General features: G+C 42.3%; 1 protein-coding gene across 19 annotated transcripts in view; it reads right to left on the reverse strand.

Annotated features, from left to right (window-relative positions):
- rasal2 (RAS protein activator like 2) overlaps positions 1-21,750 on the reverse strand; it is a 551,722-nt gene that overhangs the window by 12,598 nt on the left and 517,374 nt on the right. For 16 of the 19 annotated variants that reach the window (XM_038795091.1, XM_038795089.1, XM_038795092.1 and 13 more), the window contains 8 exons: positions 21,353-21,497; positions 19,657-19,893; positions 18,311-18,512; positions 15,724-15,926; positions 12,572-13,448; positions 8,596-8,727; positions 5,983-6,185; positions 1,386-1,473 (listed from right to left, as the gene is read on the reverse strand). In XM_038795091.1, the coding sequence (XP_038651019.1) occupies positions 1,386-1,473; positions 5,983-6,185; positions 8,596-8,727; positions 12,572-13,448; positions 15,724-15,926; positions 18,311-18,512; positions 19,657-19,893; positions 21,353-21,497 (2,087 nt within the window). The remainder of the gene's footprint in view (positions 1-1,385; positions 1,474-5,982; positions 6,186-8,595; positions 8,728-12,571; positions 13,449-15,723; positions 15,927-18,310; positions 18,513-19,656; positions 19,894-21,352; positions 21,498-21,750) is intronic. The other 3 variants (XM_038795081.1, XM_038795086.1, XM_038795088.1) reach the window with 1 other exon arrangement.

Raw genomic sequence — 21,750 nt, forward strand, 5'->3', positions numbered from 1 at the left:
AAACTAGCTCCAAGTCCTGCTCACCCATCACTCCTGTGCTTGCTGACCTACAGTGGTTTCCGGTTATGCAACGCCTTAATTTTCAAATCCCTCCACAGCCTCACCCCACTACATCTCTGGAATCTCCAACAACCAAGATGTTTGCACTCTTCCAATTCTGGGCTCTTGCACATTTTCAGTTTTACTCGTTCCACATTGGCAGCTGTGCCTTCAGTTGCTGAGGCCCTAAAATCTGGGATATCTTCCTTAAACTCTCTAATCCCTCTACTTTAAAACACTCCTTAAAAAGTATTTTACCTGTCCTCATATATTCTTATGTTTTGTTTGATAACATTCCTAAAATGTACCGTGGGAGGTTTTACAATGTTTAAGGTGCCATATAGTTATAAGCTGTTCTTGTTGGGTTTGATGTTTATGGATCTTTCGAAATGCTGCGTTTTAACTCCAGCAGAAATTGGAGATAGTTACCTTTTCCTAATCCATGTTCCCTCCTCTTCTGACTCATACAAAATATCTTCCTGCAAGTTCACTAAAATGGCTATTCTATTAGCAGGCTATTCTTTTTTGGTACACATTACAAATAACAGCTTCAGCTGATTCTGATACTTTAAAAAACATTATTTCACAGGTCATTTCACAGGAGGTGAGCGCCACGAGCATTTGTTTCTCATCCTGAATTGCCCTCAAAAAAGTGACAGTGAGCTGCCTTCTTGAACCACTGTAATCCATCTGTTACAGGTACATCCACAGTGCCATTCGGAAGGGAAATGCTTCACATACTTTCTGGTGAAAGTCACTAAACACTGATTGATTTTCCCCTCTCTACCATAGGGCTATATGGCCAATTATAGCACGTCCATTATCATCCATCTGATGGGCTAACTCAGATTGAACCAGGGTAACATTCCGGTACATAAAGCCGAGGATGGCTGTAGGCAACCAAGCAAACAGGCAGCAGAGATTTTAGGATTTAGAGTTTCTGCTGACTTCACAACAACAGCCTTGACAGCTTTAGAGCTTGCATGATCTTATTACCGGTTTCCTAATACTCTTCAGTTGGTCATAACATTCTGCTTTTCTTCTTCTGTTTGGTAACTTACCCTTTTTGATCTCCAGCAGCCTCTATGTATTATTCGCCACCAGCTCCCAAAAAATATCAGTCATTGGTTTTCTGGAGCAATTATTTTAACTTCTCTGTGGATTTCCCTTATCACCAACAACTGACTAAAAAACACATTTTGTTGAAAATCTACCAAGGAGGGACGTCTGCCTTAAATCAAAAGTTACACAATCTTTGTTTCTAATTGGACAATCCAACTAAAATGAAACGAGAAAGTTGAAATCTTCACTAACAAATCAGAAAGCTGACATTGATACAAACTCACCTGGGCTTCAATAATCTTTTGTTTGGCATCAATCACTGTCTGCATTTCTGAATGGTCTTTCTTCAGCTCTTCTTCCACTGCCATTAATCTGTAAACCAAAGAGGAATAAAGTGTGAGTACACAAATCCCAGAAGGAAGTTATCCATTCAGGAATTGGCAGCTACTTACAACAGGGTATGTTTCACCAGAGGCTTTAAGTCCAAACTGGAATTGATTTATTATTTACCCACAAGTTCCTCCAGAAACCCAGGTCAGTGACTGAGCACTGTCCATGTGATTCCACTGATGCTGTTTTGATCTGGTTATTGGAAGTGTGTTGAGGGTTGGCTGTTATTGCTTTAATTCTTCTTTCCTGCTACAATTATATCCCTCCACAGGCAGTACGGCCTTTCCCCAGTGCAAGTGTGCAGTGTACAGCGAGGTCAGATGATTGACTGAACCCAATACTACAAAGAAAGCACCTGAAAGGCTTCACTTCAGTGTGAACATGTTGATGGACATCAGTACATCAGTTCCCCGAACTTTTATAGCAATTACCATATTCTAGGCATTTAAATGATCTGTCAGTGTGAACTTGCTGGTGTGTCTGCAGCTAATATCTGGAACTCAGTTTCAACAGACAAGAGGAATTGTTTCCCTGACATATCACTGCCTACCATCAATTACATTTGGAATTGACACCAAGAGAAATCAGGCCCAGGAAAGGAGTTGCTGCCATGCTGGTTCTGATTCAATCTCAAGGCAGTCTAAAGACAACAAATGGAAACTAGAAGTCTTTCCCAACTTGCAAGATGTGTATGACATGCTCATCACTCTTCTAATTATTGCATTCTTCTATTTTTACCATCATTAAACTACAGAATTATGGTGGCCAGTTTCCAATTTTTATTGTTAACATGTCACCTGCTCCTTTTTCTCAGAAAGCAAAAATACAGCAATCCTGCACTAAACCAAAATGCTTTGACGATCTATCATTCAACATTAGCCTACCCGCAACCTTTTACCTAGTGGTAAAGCAAGAAATAATACTAAGAACTTAAAGGTCAAATTGGTTATGTCATGATCAGCAGTCAAAGCTGACAAAATGTCAAGAATAATTTGCATTTATATCGTGCCTTCAACAGGAAAATAACACAAGGCACACCATAAAGAAGCATGGAAAAAGGGTACATCAGGCCAAAGGAAAGAGTAGGCAGGGTAAGCAAATGCTTGGTATGAAGTGAACTATTAAAGGAGAAGGCATCTGAGGAAAAATTCCATGAGTATGGTGGGCCTAAGTAGCAGAAGACCAACATTAATAGGGAGGTGGCGGTGTAGTGGTATTTATTTTCATAGAATTTACAGTGCAGAAGGAGGCCATTCAGCCCATCGAGTCTGCACCGGCTCCTGGAAAGAGCACCCCACCCAAGGTTAACAACTCCACCCTATCCCCATAACCCAGTAACCCCACCCAACACTAAGGGCAATTTTGGACACTAAGGGCAATTTATCATGGCCAATCCACCTAACCTGCACATCTTTGGACTGTGGGAGGAAACCGGAGCACCCGGAGGAAACCCACGCACACACGGGGAGGATGTGCAGACTCTGCACAGACAGTGACCCAAGCCGGGATCGAACCTGGGACCCTGGAGCTGTGAAGCGGTTGTGCTATCCACAATGCTACCGTGTTGCCTATACCGTATTGTCACTGGACTAATAATCCAGACTAGTACCCAAGGTAATGCACTAGGGATCTGGGTTTGAATCCAACCATGGCAGATGTTGAAACTTGAATTCAATAAAAATCTGGAATTAAGAGTTTAATGAAAGCATTGTCAATTGTTGTAAAAACCCCATCTGGTTCACTAATGGAAATCTGTCATCCTTACTGGCCTGGTTTACATGGGACTCCAGATCCACAACAATGTGGTTGATTCTTAAATTGCACTGCAAACTGCCCAGGTTCATGGGATTCAGGGATGGGCAATAAATGCTGATCCAGCCAGTGACACCCACATTCCACGAATGAATGTTTAAAAATGCTGATGGATGATCAGCCATGTCATAATGAATGGCGAAGTGGGTTTGAAGGGCCGAATGGCCTCCTCCTATGTTTTCTTTTTTTCTAAAAGGCAGAAGGAAAGAGAATTTTGCAGAACATACAGGGGAGGGGCACTTTTCATAAACTCCCTAAGATACAGAGCAAGTGCCAGAGGTTTGGAGAGTGGCAAATGCAACACCTTGATTCAAGAAAGGATGCAAGGACATTCCTAGAAACTAGAGGCCAGTTAGTTTAACATCAGTGGTGGGTTTGCATTGGGCTGGATTTGTTTATCGTCACGGATGAAAAGTACTGTTCTGCGTACAGTTCAGACAGATCATTGCATACATGAAAAAGAAACAGAGGACATACATAAATACAGAATGTAAGTAAGTACATGGACACAGGGATCGGGTGAAGCATACAGGAGTGCAGTACTACTCAGTAGAGAAGATGTGTGAAGAGTCTATAAGAAGGTCGTTTAGGAGTCTAGGTTTAGTCATTTAGGTAAGGTTTTAGAAACAATAATCAGGGGTAAAATTCATCAGGCACTTGGAGAGGTTTAATATAATTAAGGAGAGCCAGCACAAATTTGTAAAGGCAGAATTTGACTAATCTAATAGAATCTTTTGATACTGTAAACAAGAAGGTTACGAAGGAAATGTAGTGTATGTTATCCAAATGTAAAATGTTTCACAGAATACCACATAAAAGGCTGGTTAACAAAATTGAGGCTCATGGAATAAGAGGGTCACGGTCAGTTAGGCCAATGTTTTTCAAACTTTTTTTCCAGGGACCCATTTTTACCAACCTGCCAGCCTTCGCGATCCACGCCAGCTGACCTTCGCGAGCCACGCCGGCCGACCTGTGCAACCCACCATTTTCTCTTACCTTGTTTGTTGCTGACAAAAAATGGAGGAAATGGTTTTGGGTCCCTTTGGCCCCAATGGTCCCTTTGTCCCTTTTGCCCCCCGAACTTGTAAAAAATAGGCTGCGACCGTATAAAAAAATGCAGCGGCACTGCGCACGCGTGCCCGATCATCGGTGAGCATGTGCATAGTTTTGCGTATGCGTACCAATGATCGGGCATGCATGCGCAGTGTGGCCGAATTTTTTTTATATCGTCGCAGCCTTTTTGAAGGCCGCTTGCAGCCGGCATAGTTAAAAACCAGCTGCTACGGCTGTTGCGCGCAGATTTGTGTGATCGGGAGCGCTGCGACGGATGGCTCAGTGACCCTCCCAACCCACCCGCGGGTCGCGCCCCTGAGTTTGACAATGCCTGAGTTAGGAGACAAAAATTAGCTTAAGCCAGAAAACAGTAATGTAAATGGCTGTTTTCAGATTGGAGGGTGGTAGCGAGTGATTTATTAGACAGAGCTAGGACCTCTGCTTTTTTGATATGGATAAAGGAATATAAAGTAACATTTCACAATTTGCTGATGAAACCAAACTTGGGAGTATGACAAACAATAAGGATAATAGCAACCAAATGCAGGCTAGCAGAATGGACAGGCAAGTGGCAGAAGGAAATTAATACTGAGTTTATAAGATGATCAGGGGAATAGATAGAGTAGACAGTCGGAGACTTTTTTCCCGGGTGGAACTAACCATTACAAGGGGACATAAATTTAAGGTGAATGGTGGAAGATATAGGGCGATGTCACAGGTAGGTTCTTTACCAGAGAGTAGTGGGGGCATGGAATGCACTGCCTGTGGAAGTAGTTGAGTCGGAAACATTAGGGACCTTCAAGCGGCTATTGGATAGGTACATGGATTACAGTAGAATGATGGGGTGTAGATTCATTTGTTCTTAATCTAGGACAAAAGTTTGGCACAACATCGTGGGACGAAGGGCCTGTTCTGTGCTGTATTTTTCTATGTTCTAAGCATGAGTAATGTATTTTGGCCGAAGGGTTAAGGAGAGGCAAGATATACTTAATGGCCCAGTTCTGATGCTACAGGACTAGAGGACATGATTTAAGACTTTGGGCAAGAAATCAGGGGAATGTGCTGAAGAACCCTTTTTATAGAGCAAGCTCTAACGGTCTGGATCTCAGTACCTATGAGGGTTGGGGGAATTGGAGATGATCCAAAAGGAAATTGGATAAAAACTGGAGGAAAATAAACTTGCAGGGATACAGAAGGGAATGGGCCTGTCTGGACTGCTCTACGGAGAGGTGGCAGAGACTTGATGTGCTGAGTGGTCTCCTTCTGGTTGTAATAACAATGACTTGCATCAGTAAATTAGCAGTGAAGTGTGTGTCAGGTATGGACCTCTTGAAATGAAAAGGCAGCATCCAGTCAGGAGATTTGACATGATCTAAATATTAATGTCCTAAATTCTGAGGGTTTGGTTACTGTTCGTTATCATATATATTTTTATTGATGTTGCTATGTTTTTAATTGAATATGACAACAGTGTTGTGTGCCACAAGTCCTAGGAAAGACTTTTGATGTGACATGTCAAGGTCTATTAGACTTGTTGCACGACCGAGAGAAGTAAGTTTTTTGAAAATGTTTTCTTATTGAGTTGCATGAGGACTTGCTCCTCTGACAACCTGTAGAAAATCTGACCTGCTGATGATCGTTTTCATCTGGCTGTCCTTCTCCTCCTGCTGCCTTCGCAGCCTGTCCTCACTGTCTTCCAGCCTGGACTTGTACTCAAGCAGGAGCTTCTGCATCTGTTGCTCCTGGGCAAGCAGGCGGCGCTCATACTCCTCCAGCCTCCGACTTGATACCTTCAGCCGATCCTTCAGCTTCGTAATCTCCTGCTCATACTGTCAGGGAGATCAATGAAAACCATTTCAGCACAAGAAACCAAAGATGCCACCTCCTCTATCCCACTTATCCAAAAGGCAAATCAAATAGCAAAACAAAATTGCATCAATCTTGAGATAATACCACCATTATAACACAAGAAATTCCAACAGTTGAGAGAATTTTATTAATTGCCAGGTGTCAGGAAATATTGCATGGGGAAAACTGTGGTGCATGAAGGTGGCAGGAGGCAAACTGCGGTTTGATTTTACAATTCCCCCCTTAGAGAATTTTCTTCCCTCAATTCAATTTCTCATGTTTAAAACAAGATGAAGTTCACCATGAGATTTTGTTCATGCAAAACCACATTCTAAAATTGATGGACAACACATAGGTGTGTCATTGACATCTGGTTGTCCTAATTAAGCTAGCTTTATCGCACAAGGTGCCCAAATCTGATTTCATCGTAAGCAAAATGGGTATTTACATCATTGATTCAGAAGTTGCCAATATCACGAGGTATGCTTTATTTTGTTCATTCAGGGAATGTGAGTGTTTCTAACAAAGCCAGCATTTGTTGCCCATTCTGAATTCATGCTCAACTGAATCACATTTCCTGCTAGCAAGCTCCTTCATAGATCATAGAACATACAGTGCAGAAGGAGGGCATTCGGCTCATCGAGTCTGCACCGACCCACTTAAACCCTCACTTCCACCCTATCCCCGTAACCCAATAACCCCTCCTGACTTTTTGGTCACTAAGGGCAATTTATCATGGCCAATCCAGCTAACTTGCACATCTTTGGACTGAGTGAGGAAACCAAAGCACCCGGAGGAAACCCACGCAGACACGGGGAGAACGTGCAGACTTCACACAGACAGTGACCCACGGGGAATCGAACCTGGGAATCTGGCGCTGTGAAGCCACAGTGCTATCCACTTGTGCGACGGTGCTACCCGTGTCCACTTGTGCTACCGTGCTGCCCAGCTGTCCTTGCGCAGCTGCAAGTTCCTTCACCATCCCAAGCACAAAATGTTAAGTCCTACCTCCTGCTGCAATTGAAAATTGCCATCCACTGTTAGATAAAATTCCTAATATTATGAGAGTTCTGTCCAGAGGATGCAGCTGCATTCAAATGTGTGAGGCAGCAGCGGCAGGAGGTAGGAATCAGCAGCAGCACCAAGAGGAGAGGGAGCTGCATCAAAGGGATTCAGATGAATGACAATGTATGTTCAGGCTGGATCTGAACCCTGGTCATAATTTAGACATTTTTGCTATAGCAGTGCCTAATTAAATACTTTGCTGTTACTCTTGAACAAACTGTATGATTGAGTCGATAATTTTCCTTTCAAATGCCTTTTCTAAGTTTATCTTAACATCTCCATCTGATTTGAGTACTGCAGATGAAACAACATACCCTGTGGTATTGATGCATTTTAAATCAATACTGTAAATGGAAACTGGTTCTAAATTCAACAGTTACTCTGAAACACAATCAGACTCTTCGGCAAGCTTGGACTTCTACCACTGTGTTCTTTTTTGTTCGAATAAAACATTGAAATATTCTGTGGTATTTATCTTGCAAGGAATGTTTCCGACTCAGCCAAGTTTGTATCATCTCTCTGCAGAACCAACCACTCGACTCATCTGATTTACCGCTGCTCACTCATAATCTGCCCTAGACAGCTGTTGTTTAAAATAATCATTTAAAACTCCAGTTCTCACTGGAGAACAACACAAAAGTGCAGTATCTGTCACACAGATTCAAAATCTGCTGCAGCAGACTCTGTCCAACCAGCGCATTCCATAGATTCTGTAGAAGGTATATTGTCATATAAATGTCAATGCCTTCGTTACTGGGGGAATGTAAAAGAGAAAATTACTTAAGAAATTAATCAATATTGTCATCATGGCTTGAGGAACTAATAGAGATGTGACATTTTATGAAGCCATCTTGTTGCATTTTTTTTACACTAGGGATTTCAAGACGATATAAACAATAAGTGTGCAACATTTTCACACTGTGTCGACATGAACTATGAAAAACATGAAGCAATACAAATCCAGATCTCCTCCTTCCAAACTGGAGCGGCAGCTGGAGGCAGCATTATGATCTGTCCCATACAATGTGGAGGATCGGTGCTTACAGGTCTGTCACTGGTGGTGGATGCAATTTAAAATAATAAATTAAAAACATATTGATATTTTAGTATAGCCCTGTATAATTAATAGACCAATTTAGTATTAATATTCAATGATTTTTTAAAAAAAGTGCAGATCTTGGTCATTAGTAATTACCTACTTTATATCTTCTTTATTGTACTTTTTACTTCCCTCAGCCCCAGTTGCAAATGTTCACTTTGGCCCAGCAAATAGTGTCCCTGGCCCTCGACTCTAATTAGGAGGGAAGTAAGCACTTTTTTACCTACCCTTTCTGCATGTTTATTCTCCTCACGGATTTGATCTGTTTCATCATCTTCCAAATACTGTCCATTATTCAGAATCCAAGCAGCTGTTCTTTCAACTGGTGACATGGTGGCAGTCTCCACTGGTGACTGGACCTGCACAGTCAGACAACCAACATAAATCTTTATACCTTGCCAGAAAATCACCACAATCAACAGGAACAAGCATTGAAGTGAGTGTAGTTTCTCTCGCTCTGTTAGTCTGTACACAGGCTACATAGCGATTTCAGATGAACTAAATACTACCAAAGAAATACCGCAACTGTATTGTTAATTCCACAGATTTGTGATGGTCAGCACACAAATTATAAGGGAAACTGCAGCAGTTTAAAAACATAGAAACATAGAACATTACAGGCCCTTCAGCCCTCGATGTTGCGCCGACCTGTGAAACCCCTCTAAAGCCCATCTACACTATTCCCTTATCGTCCATATGCCTATCCAATGACCATTTGAATGCGTTTAGTGTTGGCGAGTCCACTATTGTTGCAGGCAGGGCATTCCACGCCCTCACTACTCTCTGAGTAAAGAACCTACCTCTGACATCTGTCCTATATCTATCTCCCCTCAATTTAAAGCTCTGTCCCCTCGTGCTAGACATCACCATCCGAGGAAAAAGGCTCTCACTGTCCACCCTATCTAATCCTCTGATCATCTTGTATGCCTCAATTAAGTCACCTCTTAACCTTCTTCTCTCTAACGAAAACAGCCTCAAGTCCCTCAGCCTTTCCTCATAAGATCTTCCCTCCATACCAGGCAACATCCTGGTAAATCTCCTCTGCACCCTTTCCAATGCTTCCACATCCTTCCTATAATGCGGCGACCAGAACTGCACACAATACTCCAAATGGGGCAGCACCAGAGTTATGTACGACTGCAACATGACCTCATGGCTCCGAAACTCAATTCCTCTACCAATAAAAGCTAACACACCGTACGCCTTCTTAACAATCCCTCTCAACCTGGGTGGCAACTTTCAGGGATCTGTGTACACGGACACCGAGATCTCTCTGCTCATCCACACTACCAAGAATCTTACCATTAGCCCAGTACTCTGTCTTCCTGTTATTCCTTCCAAAATGAATCATCTCACACTTTTCTGTATTAAACTCCATTTGCCACCTGTCAGCCCAGCTCTGCAGCTTATCTATGTCCCTCTGTAACTTGTAACATCCTTCTGCACTGTCCACAACTCCACCGACTTTAGTGTCATCTGCAAATTTACTCACCCATCCTTCTACACCCTCCTCCAGGTCATTTATAGAAATGACAAAAAGCAGTGGCCCTAAAACAGATCCTTGTGGTACACCACTAGTAACTGGACACCAGTCTGAACATTTCCCATCAACCACCACCCTTTGTCTTCTTCCAGTTAGCCAATTTCTGATCCAAACTGCTAAATCACCCTGAATCCCATGCCTCCGTATTTTCTGCAATAGCGTACCGTGGGAAACCTTATCAAACGCTTTACTGAAATCCATATACACCACATCAACTGCTTTACCCTCATCCACCTGCTTGATCACCTTCTCAAAGAACTCAATAAGGTTTGTGAGGCACGACCTACCCTTCACAAAACCATGTTGACTATCTCTAATCAAATTATTCCTTTCCAGATGATTATACATCCTATCTCTTATAAACCTTTCCAAGACTTTGCCCACAACAGAAGTAAGGCTCACTGGTCTATAGTTACCGGGGTTGTCTCTACTCCCCTTCTTGAACAAGGGAACAACATTTGCTATCCTCCAGTCTTCTGGCACTATTCCTGAAGACAAAGATGACTTAAAGATCAAAGCCAAAGGCTCAGCAATCTCCTCCCTAGCTTCCCAGAGAATCCAAGGATAAATCCCATCCGGCCCAGGGGACTTATCTATTTTAACACTTTCCAGAATCGCTAACACCTCCTCCTTATGTACCTCAAGCCCTTCTAGTCTAGTAGCCTGTATCTTAGTAATCTCCTCGACAACACTGTCTTTTTCCTGTGTGAATACTGACGAAAAATACTCATTTAGCACCTCTCCTATCTCCTCGATCTCCACGCAAAACTTCCCACTACTGTCCTTGACTGGCCCTACTCTTACCCTAGTCATTCTTTTATTCCTGACATATCTATAGAAAGCTTTAGGGTTATCCTTGATCCTACCTGCCAAAGACTTCTCATGTCCCCTCCTGGCTCTTCTCAGCTCTCTCTTTAGATCCTTCCTAGCTAACTTGTAACTCTCAAGCGCCCTAACTGAACCATCACGTCTCATCATTACATAAGCCTCCTTCTTCCTCTTGACAAGTGTTTCAACTGCTTTAGTAAACCATGGTTCCCTCGCTCGACCACTTCTTCCCTGCCTGACAGGTACATACTTATCAAGGACACGCAATAGCTCCACATTTCCATTGTGCCCATCCCCTGCAGTTTTCCTCTCCAGCCGATGCATCCTAAGTCTTGCCTCATCGCATCATAACTGCCTTTCCCCCAGCTATAACTCTTGCCTTGCGGTATATACCTATCCCTTTCCATCACTAAAGTAAATGTAATCGAATTGTGGTCACTATCACCAAAGTGCTCACCTACCTCCAAATCTAACACCTGTCCTGGTTCATTACCCAGTACCAAATCCAATACGGCCTCGCCTCTCGTTGGCCTATCTACATACTGTGTCAGGAAACCCTCCTGCACACATTGGACAAAAACGGACCCATCTAAAGTACTCAAACTATAGTGTTTCCAGTCAATATTTGGAAAGTCCCCCATAACAACTACCCTGTTACTTTCGCTCCTATTCAGAATCATCTTTGCAATCCTTTCCTCTACATCTCTGGAACTTTTCGGAGGCCTATAGAAAACCCCTAACAGGGTGACCTCTCCTTTCCTGTTTCTAAACTCAGCCCATACTACCTCAGTAGTCGAGTCCTCATCAAACGTCCTTTCAGCCACCGTAATACTGTCCTTGACTAACAATGCCACCCCTCCCCCTCTCTTACCACCTTCCTTGAGCTTACTGAAATATCTAAACCCCGGCACCTGCAACAACCATTCCTCTCCCTGCTCTATCCATGTCTCCGAAATGGCCCCAACATCGAAGCACCAGGTACCAACCCATGCCGCAAGCTCACCCACCTTATTCCGGATGCTCCTGGCATTGAAGTAGACGCACTTTAAACCACCTTCCTTCCTGCCGGTACACTCCTGCAACTTTGAAACCTTACTCATGACCTCACTACTCTCAACCTTTTGTGTACTGGAGCTACAATTCAGGTTCCCAATCCCCTGCTGAACTTGTTTAAACCCTCCTGAAGAGCATTAGCAAACTTCCCCCCCCCCCCCCCCCCCCCCCAGGATATTAGCACCCCTCTGGTCCAGGTGTAGACCATCCCGTTTGTAGAGGTCCCACCTACCCCAGAATGAGCCCAATTATCCAGGAATCTGAAACCCTCCCTCCTGCACCATCCCTGCAGCCACATGTTCAACTGCTCTCTCTCCCTATTCCCCGACTCGCTAGCACGTGGCACGGGTAACAACCCAGAGATAATAACTCTGTTTGACCTGGATCTAAGTTTCCACCCAGCTCCCTGAATTCCTGCCTTACATCCCTATCCCTTTTCCTACCTATGTCGTTGATACCCATGTGGACCACGACTTGGGGCTGCTCCCCCTCCCCCGTAAGGATCCCGAAAACATGATCCAAGACATCGCGGACCCCGGCACCTGGGAGGCAACACACCAACCGCGAGTCTCTCTCGTTCCCACAGAATCTCCTATCTATCCCCCTAACCATTTAGGGGATGGTTTTGAAAGTCACCAGCATCTGCAGAACAGCACTCCAGTAAAAGATGCCACTAGTTTTAAAATGGAGAGGAACGAAAGAAAGAGGGTATAAAATGAACAGCCACAGAGTGTTGTATAATTAGAGCACCACATGATGGCCTGGGAAGAATTCCTCACCTGTTGTGACTGCTGCTGTCTATGTACTGCTCGGACCTTCGGCACAGGACTTTCCCCTTTTGATGAGGTTGATGGTTGCCGTGACCGGTTTTCGGTTTGTGGTGGCTCAGGTGATGTGGACGGTAATCCTGACATGCTACCTGCACTTCTCTGCGACGCACTAAGTGGTAACGAATGAGGTGCTTTCACTCTGCTGCTGGGAGCTGACAGCTCTGTCCTGCGGAGCTGTGAATGCCCAATGCTGTTCTGCCGAGGCAATGCCACTGGGAGATTGCTTCTGTCTGGCATTGTATTTCGTTTGGAGTAATCGTCACTATAGGCACTGCGTTTGGCAAAGTCCTCAATGCTGCTATTACTGGGGCCACTCAATTTGCTGATCAGCTCCTCACTATTGGTGTGGCTTCGGGAGCTTGTGGAGCTTAAGTTTTCAGAACTGGAGTCCATGCCAGCTTTACTGCTTCCTGCTGGTGGATTGTTCAGCAGATAAACAGGGTTTTGGAAAGACAGAGGTTGCAGGCTATTCTGCTGATTCAGAGCTGGGTGTAGAGGCCTGCGGATCTGAGGAGCACTATGTGCCCCGCTTTGTACCTCTCGGAGTTGCTTGATGTTTGCCGTATGTGTAACAGAGGTCTGGCTGCCAGTGTGCCGTCCTGGCACATTGGGAAGGATTGGAACACTATTTGCTCCTTGTGTTACTGCCGTGGTCTGCAGATCCACAAGTGATACACTCCTGCCATTATGTAGGGTGGATTCTTCTTCATCCCTGTCAGAGTAAGTCACACTCTGTGTTGAGGCCGGTTGGCTTGGGAAGTGCTGTTTGGTGTGCAAAAATGCTTCAACGTTCTCTTGAGTTGGAGACTGCAATTTCTGCACATCACTGGAAATAAACACAATTATTTTTTCATGTACAACACCGATCAAAATCATCCATTTCCCACTCACTTTTTATTAATAGCTCTATTTTCTCCCTCACTCCTCAATTCCCTCAGACCAGGAATAGTTGGTTATTGCCTGGTCAATGGCAAATAATTGACTCATTTCATAACCTTTGCTGTTTTCACAGCCAAGCAGGCAGGATAGCTGCATGTTCCCTTGTCTCTGCTATTCAGAGGTCACTGGAAGCTGAGAGCAGGCCTATAATGATGCTCTGGCTGAGGTAGATTTCCTATGGCAGTGTTTTCCACTGGAAATCACTGACAAGCTATAGATGGGGGTGACTGTAATACTGTTTTAGCCACATACCTTAATTTTAGCAGAAATGTCCTTAAATCCAATCACATAGGACAAAGTAAATGCACTTCACATGTGTATATTAACATAAATATCAACCACATTCAGGATCAAAGGAAGAAATCATTCAAAACAATCAAAAACATACACACGCACACTCTGCCTTTTGCCTGTGTTATTAGTAAACTCATCAGAAAATTAAAGTACACAGGCAAAAGCCTTCTCAATGAGCACTAGGTCCAATAACTGTCTATTTGCAAATCGCGCATACAATCAGCTACATCTGGATTCCCAAACACTAAGGGCTAAAATATTGGGCGGCATAGTCCAACGGGGAAGCCTGAGGACTCAATTTGGCATCCCCATACTACACTCTGCAAATGAGGAAATAATATGCATGATCTCGTTACGGCACTGCCTGTAAGGGGTACATAACGTCATGCACATCAATTCCACACAGCACCAGGCCATCCTTATTGCCCTTTCTCCAGATCAAAGCAATTCTGACTAGGAGAAGCAGTCAAACTGCTCCCGTGCATTCATCACTGTTATTCTCAGTAAGCCACAGGGAAGTGACTTACATTGGAATGCAAAATAAAAATGCTGCAAACACCACAGATCAGGCAACATCTGTGGAGTGACAAACACAGGGTTAATGTTTCAGGTTAATAAACTTTGATCAGAACTTGGGAGAAATGACAACAGGCACCTTGGCCATCCTTAGATCCCATCACTGGATCACTGCACAGCAATTGAAGCAGGTACAGAGAAACATAGCTCAGAAAGTAGAAATTAATAGTCATTAACTTGCAGAAACAGCAGCCCCATCTGATGAGAGAAAAATTCTGAAAAAGGGCAAAAAAACACTCCAATCACTTTCTGAAGAAAAAAAAAATAACTGACCTAAATGCAACTAAACCCAAATTGTTTCTGGTGTTTTAGACAATGCAACTTTATCTCTGCCCCCTCCTTCCAATGACATTTGGCACTGTCTGAAGGCTTATTAAGATTTTGGGGTGGACAGAATTCTTGAGTCTCCTTCAATGAGTATTTATGGCCTAGAATGTTCAGTCAGTGGCAAAGTGACAGCACTTGCTGCTGACCTTGAGGAAGGATGACCACAAAAGTCTAGTGATCTATGTAGCATAGATTCTCCTTTCCCCATGTCAGTTTGAATCAGCCACCAGGTCAAAGTGATCTTCAGGTATTTAGCAACAGTTATATTATCAAGCAAGGAAGCAGCCAATCACACTGAAGTATTCACTCAGACAGCAAACCAGGAATAAAATGCAACTATTATCCTTCACTTTTAATTCAATTTTACAGAAAGCAAAATAAATAATAAGGACATACTCATGGGATTAAGATAGAAGCTGAAATCTCATAAACATTAAAAATAATGACATTTTTATCACAGTGACGAAATTTGATGTTTCACAAGCATAAAGTTAGTTTTTCAGGAATAGTGAGACAGTTCAGCGATAATTATGAGCCTAATATTCCATTAAAAGCCCAATTACACCTCATTCAGCAATATATAACTTTCTCAAGAGCTTTACACTGATACTAAAGGAATTAAAAAGGCAAGTTATCATCAGATCAGTGATTTCTAATTAATTGCAGATTATTTTATTTAAGGAGAAGTGTTGAATCACCTATAGTGACTTCTGGATTTCTATGTTTAACTGCGCATCTTTGGACTCCTGATATTCCTATCAGTTTCAGAAGAGTAAGGAAAGCAAATGCTGACTGTTTCACCGTCATTGCTACTGTAAAATCTGGGCCACTTGATTCTTGATTAATTTGCAAAAAAATAAGATTTTTCTGTGGATGACAGGTAAGCGCCTCTCAACTTGGAGTCTGCCACCATCATAATATGGATGCCTGTGGGGAAAATCTGACAGAAAATGACCCATTCCTACCTGTCACCGGGGTCCTCGAATATCCGCTGCAGTCCAGATGACACACTGCCACTCACATTGGGGGATGAACTGACGTGTTCCCGAAATCGCCGGACCTGCTGCTGAATTGGTGTGGGGCTAGTTAGTGATTTGGTGATATCGCTAAGGATGCGAGGTAGTGGGCCAAGCTTCGCTACTGTCGCCTGTAGAAATGAATTTTCACCCTGGTTGGACAATGCCATGGAAATATCCACATTTTATTGGGTGGAGGATGACGATTGATGTAAGCGAACCAGAATGCAGCAGTGCAGAACAAAAAACCATGATGACCGTGGTGGAGAAGGACGCAAAAACGATGCAGGAGTGGTGTGGGAATAAATGGAGAGGGTGGGGATGGGAGAGAAAGGGGATATAAAATAAATTAGAAATAAAACTAATGTTACTTATGCGGTTACAAACTGTTCCAAAACATTCAGATACAAAACCATGCAAAATAAACATTAAAATTTTTTTTTCAAAACAAAGCAATGAAAGAGAAAGGTAGCATCTATCTGAAGGGAGGGAAAGATGGTTGGGAAGGATCACAGGAAAAGGAACAAGAAACTGAAAAATGTCAGTAAACCCAACCTCTTCATGCATGCAGAACCATTTCAATAACACATATCAATTTATTGTTTCTAATTTCAATTTTTACTTTGTTATATCGATAAAACATAGCACAATAGTAGGAGACTAAAACAAATAATTTGGTTTGAACATTTAACAACAAATGCTACTTTTAGTTGAACAACTTCATCCCATGTTTTCTCTCACGGTAAAATTCTGTACTTTCATCGAGGAGGTACCAAGGAAAAACAGAATATTCTTCAGCTGTGGTGTGGAAGTAACCTAGCAAAGGACTCAAATAATTTACCACCAACTCATCTTAGACTATGATTCCATAGGCCATGGCTCCTGTCCATCTTGGGTGACAACTAAGAGTAAGTAATTAATTACTGCATCACCCAGTGAGTCTGAGGCCAATTGCACGTCCCCAACTACCTCTCAGAAATTAGCAAACCGACCACAGATCAGGGACTGAACTAGGGGCCTTCCTAATCCAGATGATCAGTCAAATAACACATATGTTTCCTCAATTGAAACATCACAAAAGCAGGAAATTATTTTTAAATGCAGTCCAAAAATAAAAATATTTTTTTGTCAAATTTAAACAAGTTTTATATACCCACAACCTTCCTGATTTTCTGAACCATATTGTAGAAATGATCTGTTTTAACAGGGGCATTAGGTGAAAAACTAACACAAAATAGCATTCTTAATTTTTATTCACGAGGGTACAAACCGCTCACATTTTTTTGATTCCCCAATGTCCGTACTTGGATATCTTTCTCTCTAACTGTATTTAGCAACCCTTTGATTCCTGAACTCCTCTTGATCCAACCCACTGTTTTGTCTTTCTCTCCATCAATTGCCAACATCAATGCAGAGGATTTTCCTGACATCCTGAAGTAATATTTTTCAACCTTGTCATGCGAGTGTCCCTTTAAGAAATGTTTGGTCTTACCACATGACCTGTAGCACAGCTTCAGTGATGTCATTTGTGGGTGGAGCTGGGATGTGGCTGTCAGGTGAGAGGGGGTTTAGTGTTTGGGTTTCAGTTTTGGTTTGTTGCTATGGACTGAAGAAGGGAAGCAGTGTTTCCCTGCTTTCATTTTAAAGCTGTTCCAGGGTACTGAAGGCACATTGGGTGTGGCAAACTGCCATGGTAACTTTAAAGATAGAGTTGCTTTCCCGAAGGAGTTTTGAATCTGCTGATTGGAACTGGATCAGAATCTCAGGGAAAGGACCAGTCCCATTCAAGTGAGATTACAGAGTGCTGGGCCACGCCCTTGAAAGGGGTTTTGATTTATTAGATTTTGTTATTGAATTGGAACAGCTAAGGGGGAATTCTTTAAGGGTGATATACATAATTACTGTAGCTGTTGTATTTTCTTTGTGTTTGTAATTGATAACAAATTATTGCTGTGTTTATATGTTTAGCTACATTCTTATAATAAACTTTGTTTTGATGAAAGCGCCCAGGAAGTCTGATGAATCACACCTGAAGTGAAGGCTCCTGTGCTCATTCTAGCCAAATTCAACATAAAAGTTATAGGTCAGGTGAACTTCACAATACTTTTGATGTTTCTAAGCGCTGGCCCATAACAACGTCAATACAACTTCAACATCAATCATATAAGTGATGCTTGAAATTTCCTTTAAAAATCAATGTAAAATAAACCCTCAATTTATAAAATTAAGACGACTAGTTTTAACAAATTATATTTTAAATAGTCATTTGGTGGTACAGAAGTCGAGCTTTGATGAAAAAAAGAAATTGTTTGGTCAAGCTTTTAATTTTGGACAATCACAAGAATAAAAATCCAAGGGAAGCAACAAATGTATACGGTTATGAGAAGAGAATGCTGATTGGTTGGCAAGTGGACTCTGATTGGTAGAGGCATTGCCATGGAGGTTGCACCATTTGATGATGACTGACAGTTAATTGACAAGCAGTTGCATATTTTGTATCTTAACTAATCTGCATTATTGAATCACTAAAAGATACCTTGTCAAGCTGTGACACCACCTCCCAGAGCAGTGAATGCAGGACAGAGAGCTCACGGCCCAGGTCAATGTATCCTTCAAACCCTGGTGTGTTAGAAATGGTGTCTGGGTTTGAGATTTCTACCAGAAAACGTTTCATCCCACTCCACTCATGTTCCAGAAAATCATTCATAAATGCCATATATTCCTCTTTGTTCCCAAACCTATGGATATCAATGGAAGAGATCAAAGAACAAAATACAGTCTCTGTGGGAGATGATGGATAGGTTTCAAGTATTTTTTGCTGCTGCAGCCTGCAGAATACTGTGAACAGCCCCTGAAGCTAAAGCAAAGGTAAAATCAGTTCTCAACACAACCTTTCCTTTGATCCAGCTGAATTACTGAACACTAATGTATAATTAGTGTTCATACCCCAGCATAATATGGAATGTCAACTATGTATCCACATTCTGAAAATCATACCTGATGGAATCGCTCACAAGTACACCATGTTAATCAGAATCTACCTAAAAATATTCAAAGATTCTGCTTCCATTGCCTTTTGAGGAAGAGAGTTCTAGAGACTCACGACCCTCCGAGAAAAAAAATTCTCCTCATCTCCTTCTTAAATGAGTGACCCCTTATTTTTAATGTGGGGATGCCGGCGTTGGACTGGGATGGGCACAGTAAGAAATCTTACAACACCAGGTTAAAGTCCAACAGATTTGTTTCGAATCACTAGTTTTCGGAGCGCGGCTCCTTCCTCAGGTGAATAAAGAGGTGGGTTCCGCAAACACATGTATAAACAAATTCAATGATGCAAGATGATACTTTGAATGCGAGTCTTTGCAGATCCCTCTGCACCCCAGAACTCTGCAAGTTTATTTTATATCGTTTCTGCCAAAATGACAACTTCACATTTGCTCACATTATACTCCATTTGCCAGATTTTTCCCCACTCACTTAACCTTTCTATGTCTCTTTGTAGCTTGCTTCACAATTTACTTTCCTACCTTTGTGTCATCAGCAAATTTATTAATCATTCCTTCAGTCCCTTCATCCAAGTCATTTACATGAATTGTAATAGGTTGAGGCCCCACCCCACAGTAAATTACTTCTTCAGTTAGTCATTACAATAACCCCTTCAATATCCATTGTATTATACATAAATCCCATCCCTCCCACTATTAAATTACTCACTTGCTGATATCCATTTAGGTGCTAAGATTTAAAAAGTCAAATTTGGTATATTGTAGCTGTAATTTTAGTCAACTACAATACATACAATACACATGCAGAACTGAAACACACAAAACAAAATAATATGACTTGCAATTGCATAATATAATAGGTAAATAAATCACATACTTGGTGAAATTGGCAAGATTCTGGATGACTTTGGCGATGAGGGTGAGCGTGCGAGACGTTCGATCATCTGGGTACTCCTGCATCAGGCCAAAGAGGCTGGGTGACATAATGGCTGGGCAGAGGAAACGCAGGAAGAGTGAGGCACTGATTAGGCGCTCGCTGATATCATGCTTCCCACGATTTAAACATTGCTGTTTCCATGAGGCGAAGACTTCTTTCAGCTCACGCGGAAACACACTGGAAAAAATGTAGGAAATAAAAAGAGTGGCAAACATGCCCATTCTGACCCACACGGATCTAGATCCATTACATTCCCTTCAGACCAATAATAATAATCTTTCTCATCACAAGTAGGCATACATTAACATTGCAATGACGTTACTGTGAAAAGCCCCAAGTCGCCACATTCCGGCACCTGTTCGGGTACATGGAGGGAGAATTCAGAATGTCTAAATTACCTAACAGCACATCTTTCGAGATTTGTGGGAGCAAACCGGAGCACCCAGAGGAAACCCACGCAGACACAGGGAGAATGTGCAGACTCCGCACAGACAGTGACCCAAACCGGGAATCGAACCTGCGCCCTGGAGCTGTGAAGCAACTGTGCTATCCACTGTGCTACCGTGCTGCTCCTGATTGGTGAGTAAGTGGAGCTCAGCTCATCAAAACTTAACAGCATTTTTTTCTATTCTTCCTTCAGTCAGCAATATTGTGGCAGCTGACTTTAAGATCTTCTTCAAGTGGCTCTCTGCTTAAATATACCAGCTCTGTGGAAGTATTCCATCCAGAGTACTGACCTGTCTTCTATCTTCAGATATGCACTGATTTTTTTGCCTGTATTTTAAATTTTCAGTGCTTATATTTTCTTCTTCTGGCCCTAATTTGACCCGACGAACATTACCACCAAGTAATCATATCATGAATCCAAAGATTTTGAGAAAATCACTGATTTCTGCAGATCTCTAAACTTTCAGTGGAGAGGAAGGTGCGAAGATGCAGTCAGTGATTGGTGGGAGAAAATATAGATTCCATGCTGATAGGTTACAGCAAAGCTAAATTAATTCAATATAAACTAAACTAAATACTGCCTCACCTTCCAGCCTCCACACATTTAATGGGTCATCCTCCACCATTTCTGTCACCAAACCCCTTTCAGCATTCCAAAGGGACCATTCCTTCTGCAATACCATGGTACTGCAATCATTTCAGTCTCTCCAGCTACCTTTCCCACAGCACCTTCTCAAGCAAGTGCAGGATACACTCTTTTGCCTGCCCCCTTACCACCCACCAGATACCCAAACATTACTTCCAGATAAAATATTGGTTTCTTGCACTGCTTTCAATTTAAAATATTGCACTCAATGCTCATCATGAAATCTCTGCACTGGGAAGATGCAGGTTGGGTAAACCACTTTGTGGAAAACCTACTTCAGACTGCAGCATGCAAGCTTTCAGTTGCCTGATATTCTAATTCTCCATCTCTCCCTGATCTGCAGTCGTAGTAGCGTATGGGGTTTTCCACATGTGAAATGAATGGGCTGAATGTTTTTTCTTATGCTTACGATCTTGTGGAAGTGCCAATACATCACCTGCATGTTGTAACATGGTTAGGAAAATAGACCTACTCTTTGAAAAGGCTACAATTATTTTTTCAGCTGTGATTTCCCTCAACATCTCTCTGAAGACTGTCTCTCACCAGTAGGAGTTGATGATTTTGCAGAATGCCAGTTCGCAGCACATCTTGAGGTTACTCTGATGTTCTGGTAGTTCACTGGATGAACACTTACTTTGGTCCACCTCGCAATTTTCATCTGATTCATAAAGTGCCTTTATGAACTCTCCTGAAGCAGAACACAAGCAAGATGAAATGGCAAGTTAATGATGATTAACACATAAAATAGAATTCAGTTAGTTAAAGCAGAGATGGTTGATAACACTCTTGAAAGAGCACTATATTTTCAACCAAATTAAGTGTAGTACATCCACTTCATTTAAGAGGACCAAACCTGTGCCTTGATGGACCTCTGCATTAACCAAACATCATTAAACATTCGAGTCACTGATGTCTCATTAGCACAAAGTAGAATTCCATCT

Source organism: Scyliorhinus canicula, chromosome 4, assembly GCF_902713615.1.
Source record: "Scyliorhinus canicula chromosome 4, sScyCan1.1, whole genome shotgun sequence".
NCBI classification, from domain to species: domain Eukaryota; kingdom Metazoa; phylum Chordata; class Chondrichthyes; order Carcharhiniformes; family Scyliorhinidae; genus Scyliorhinus; species Scyliorhinus canicula.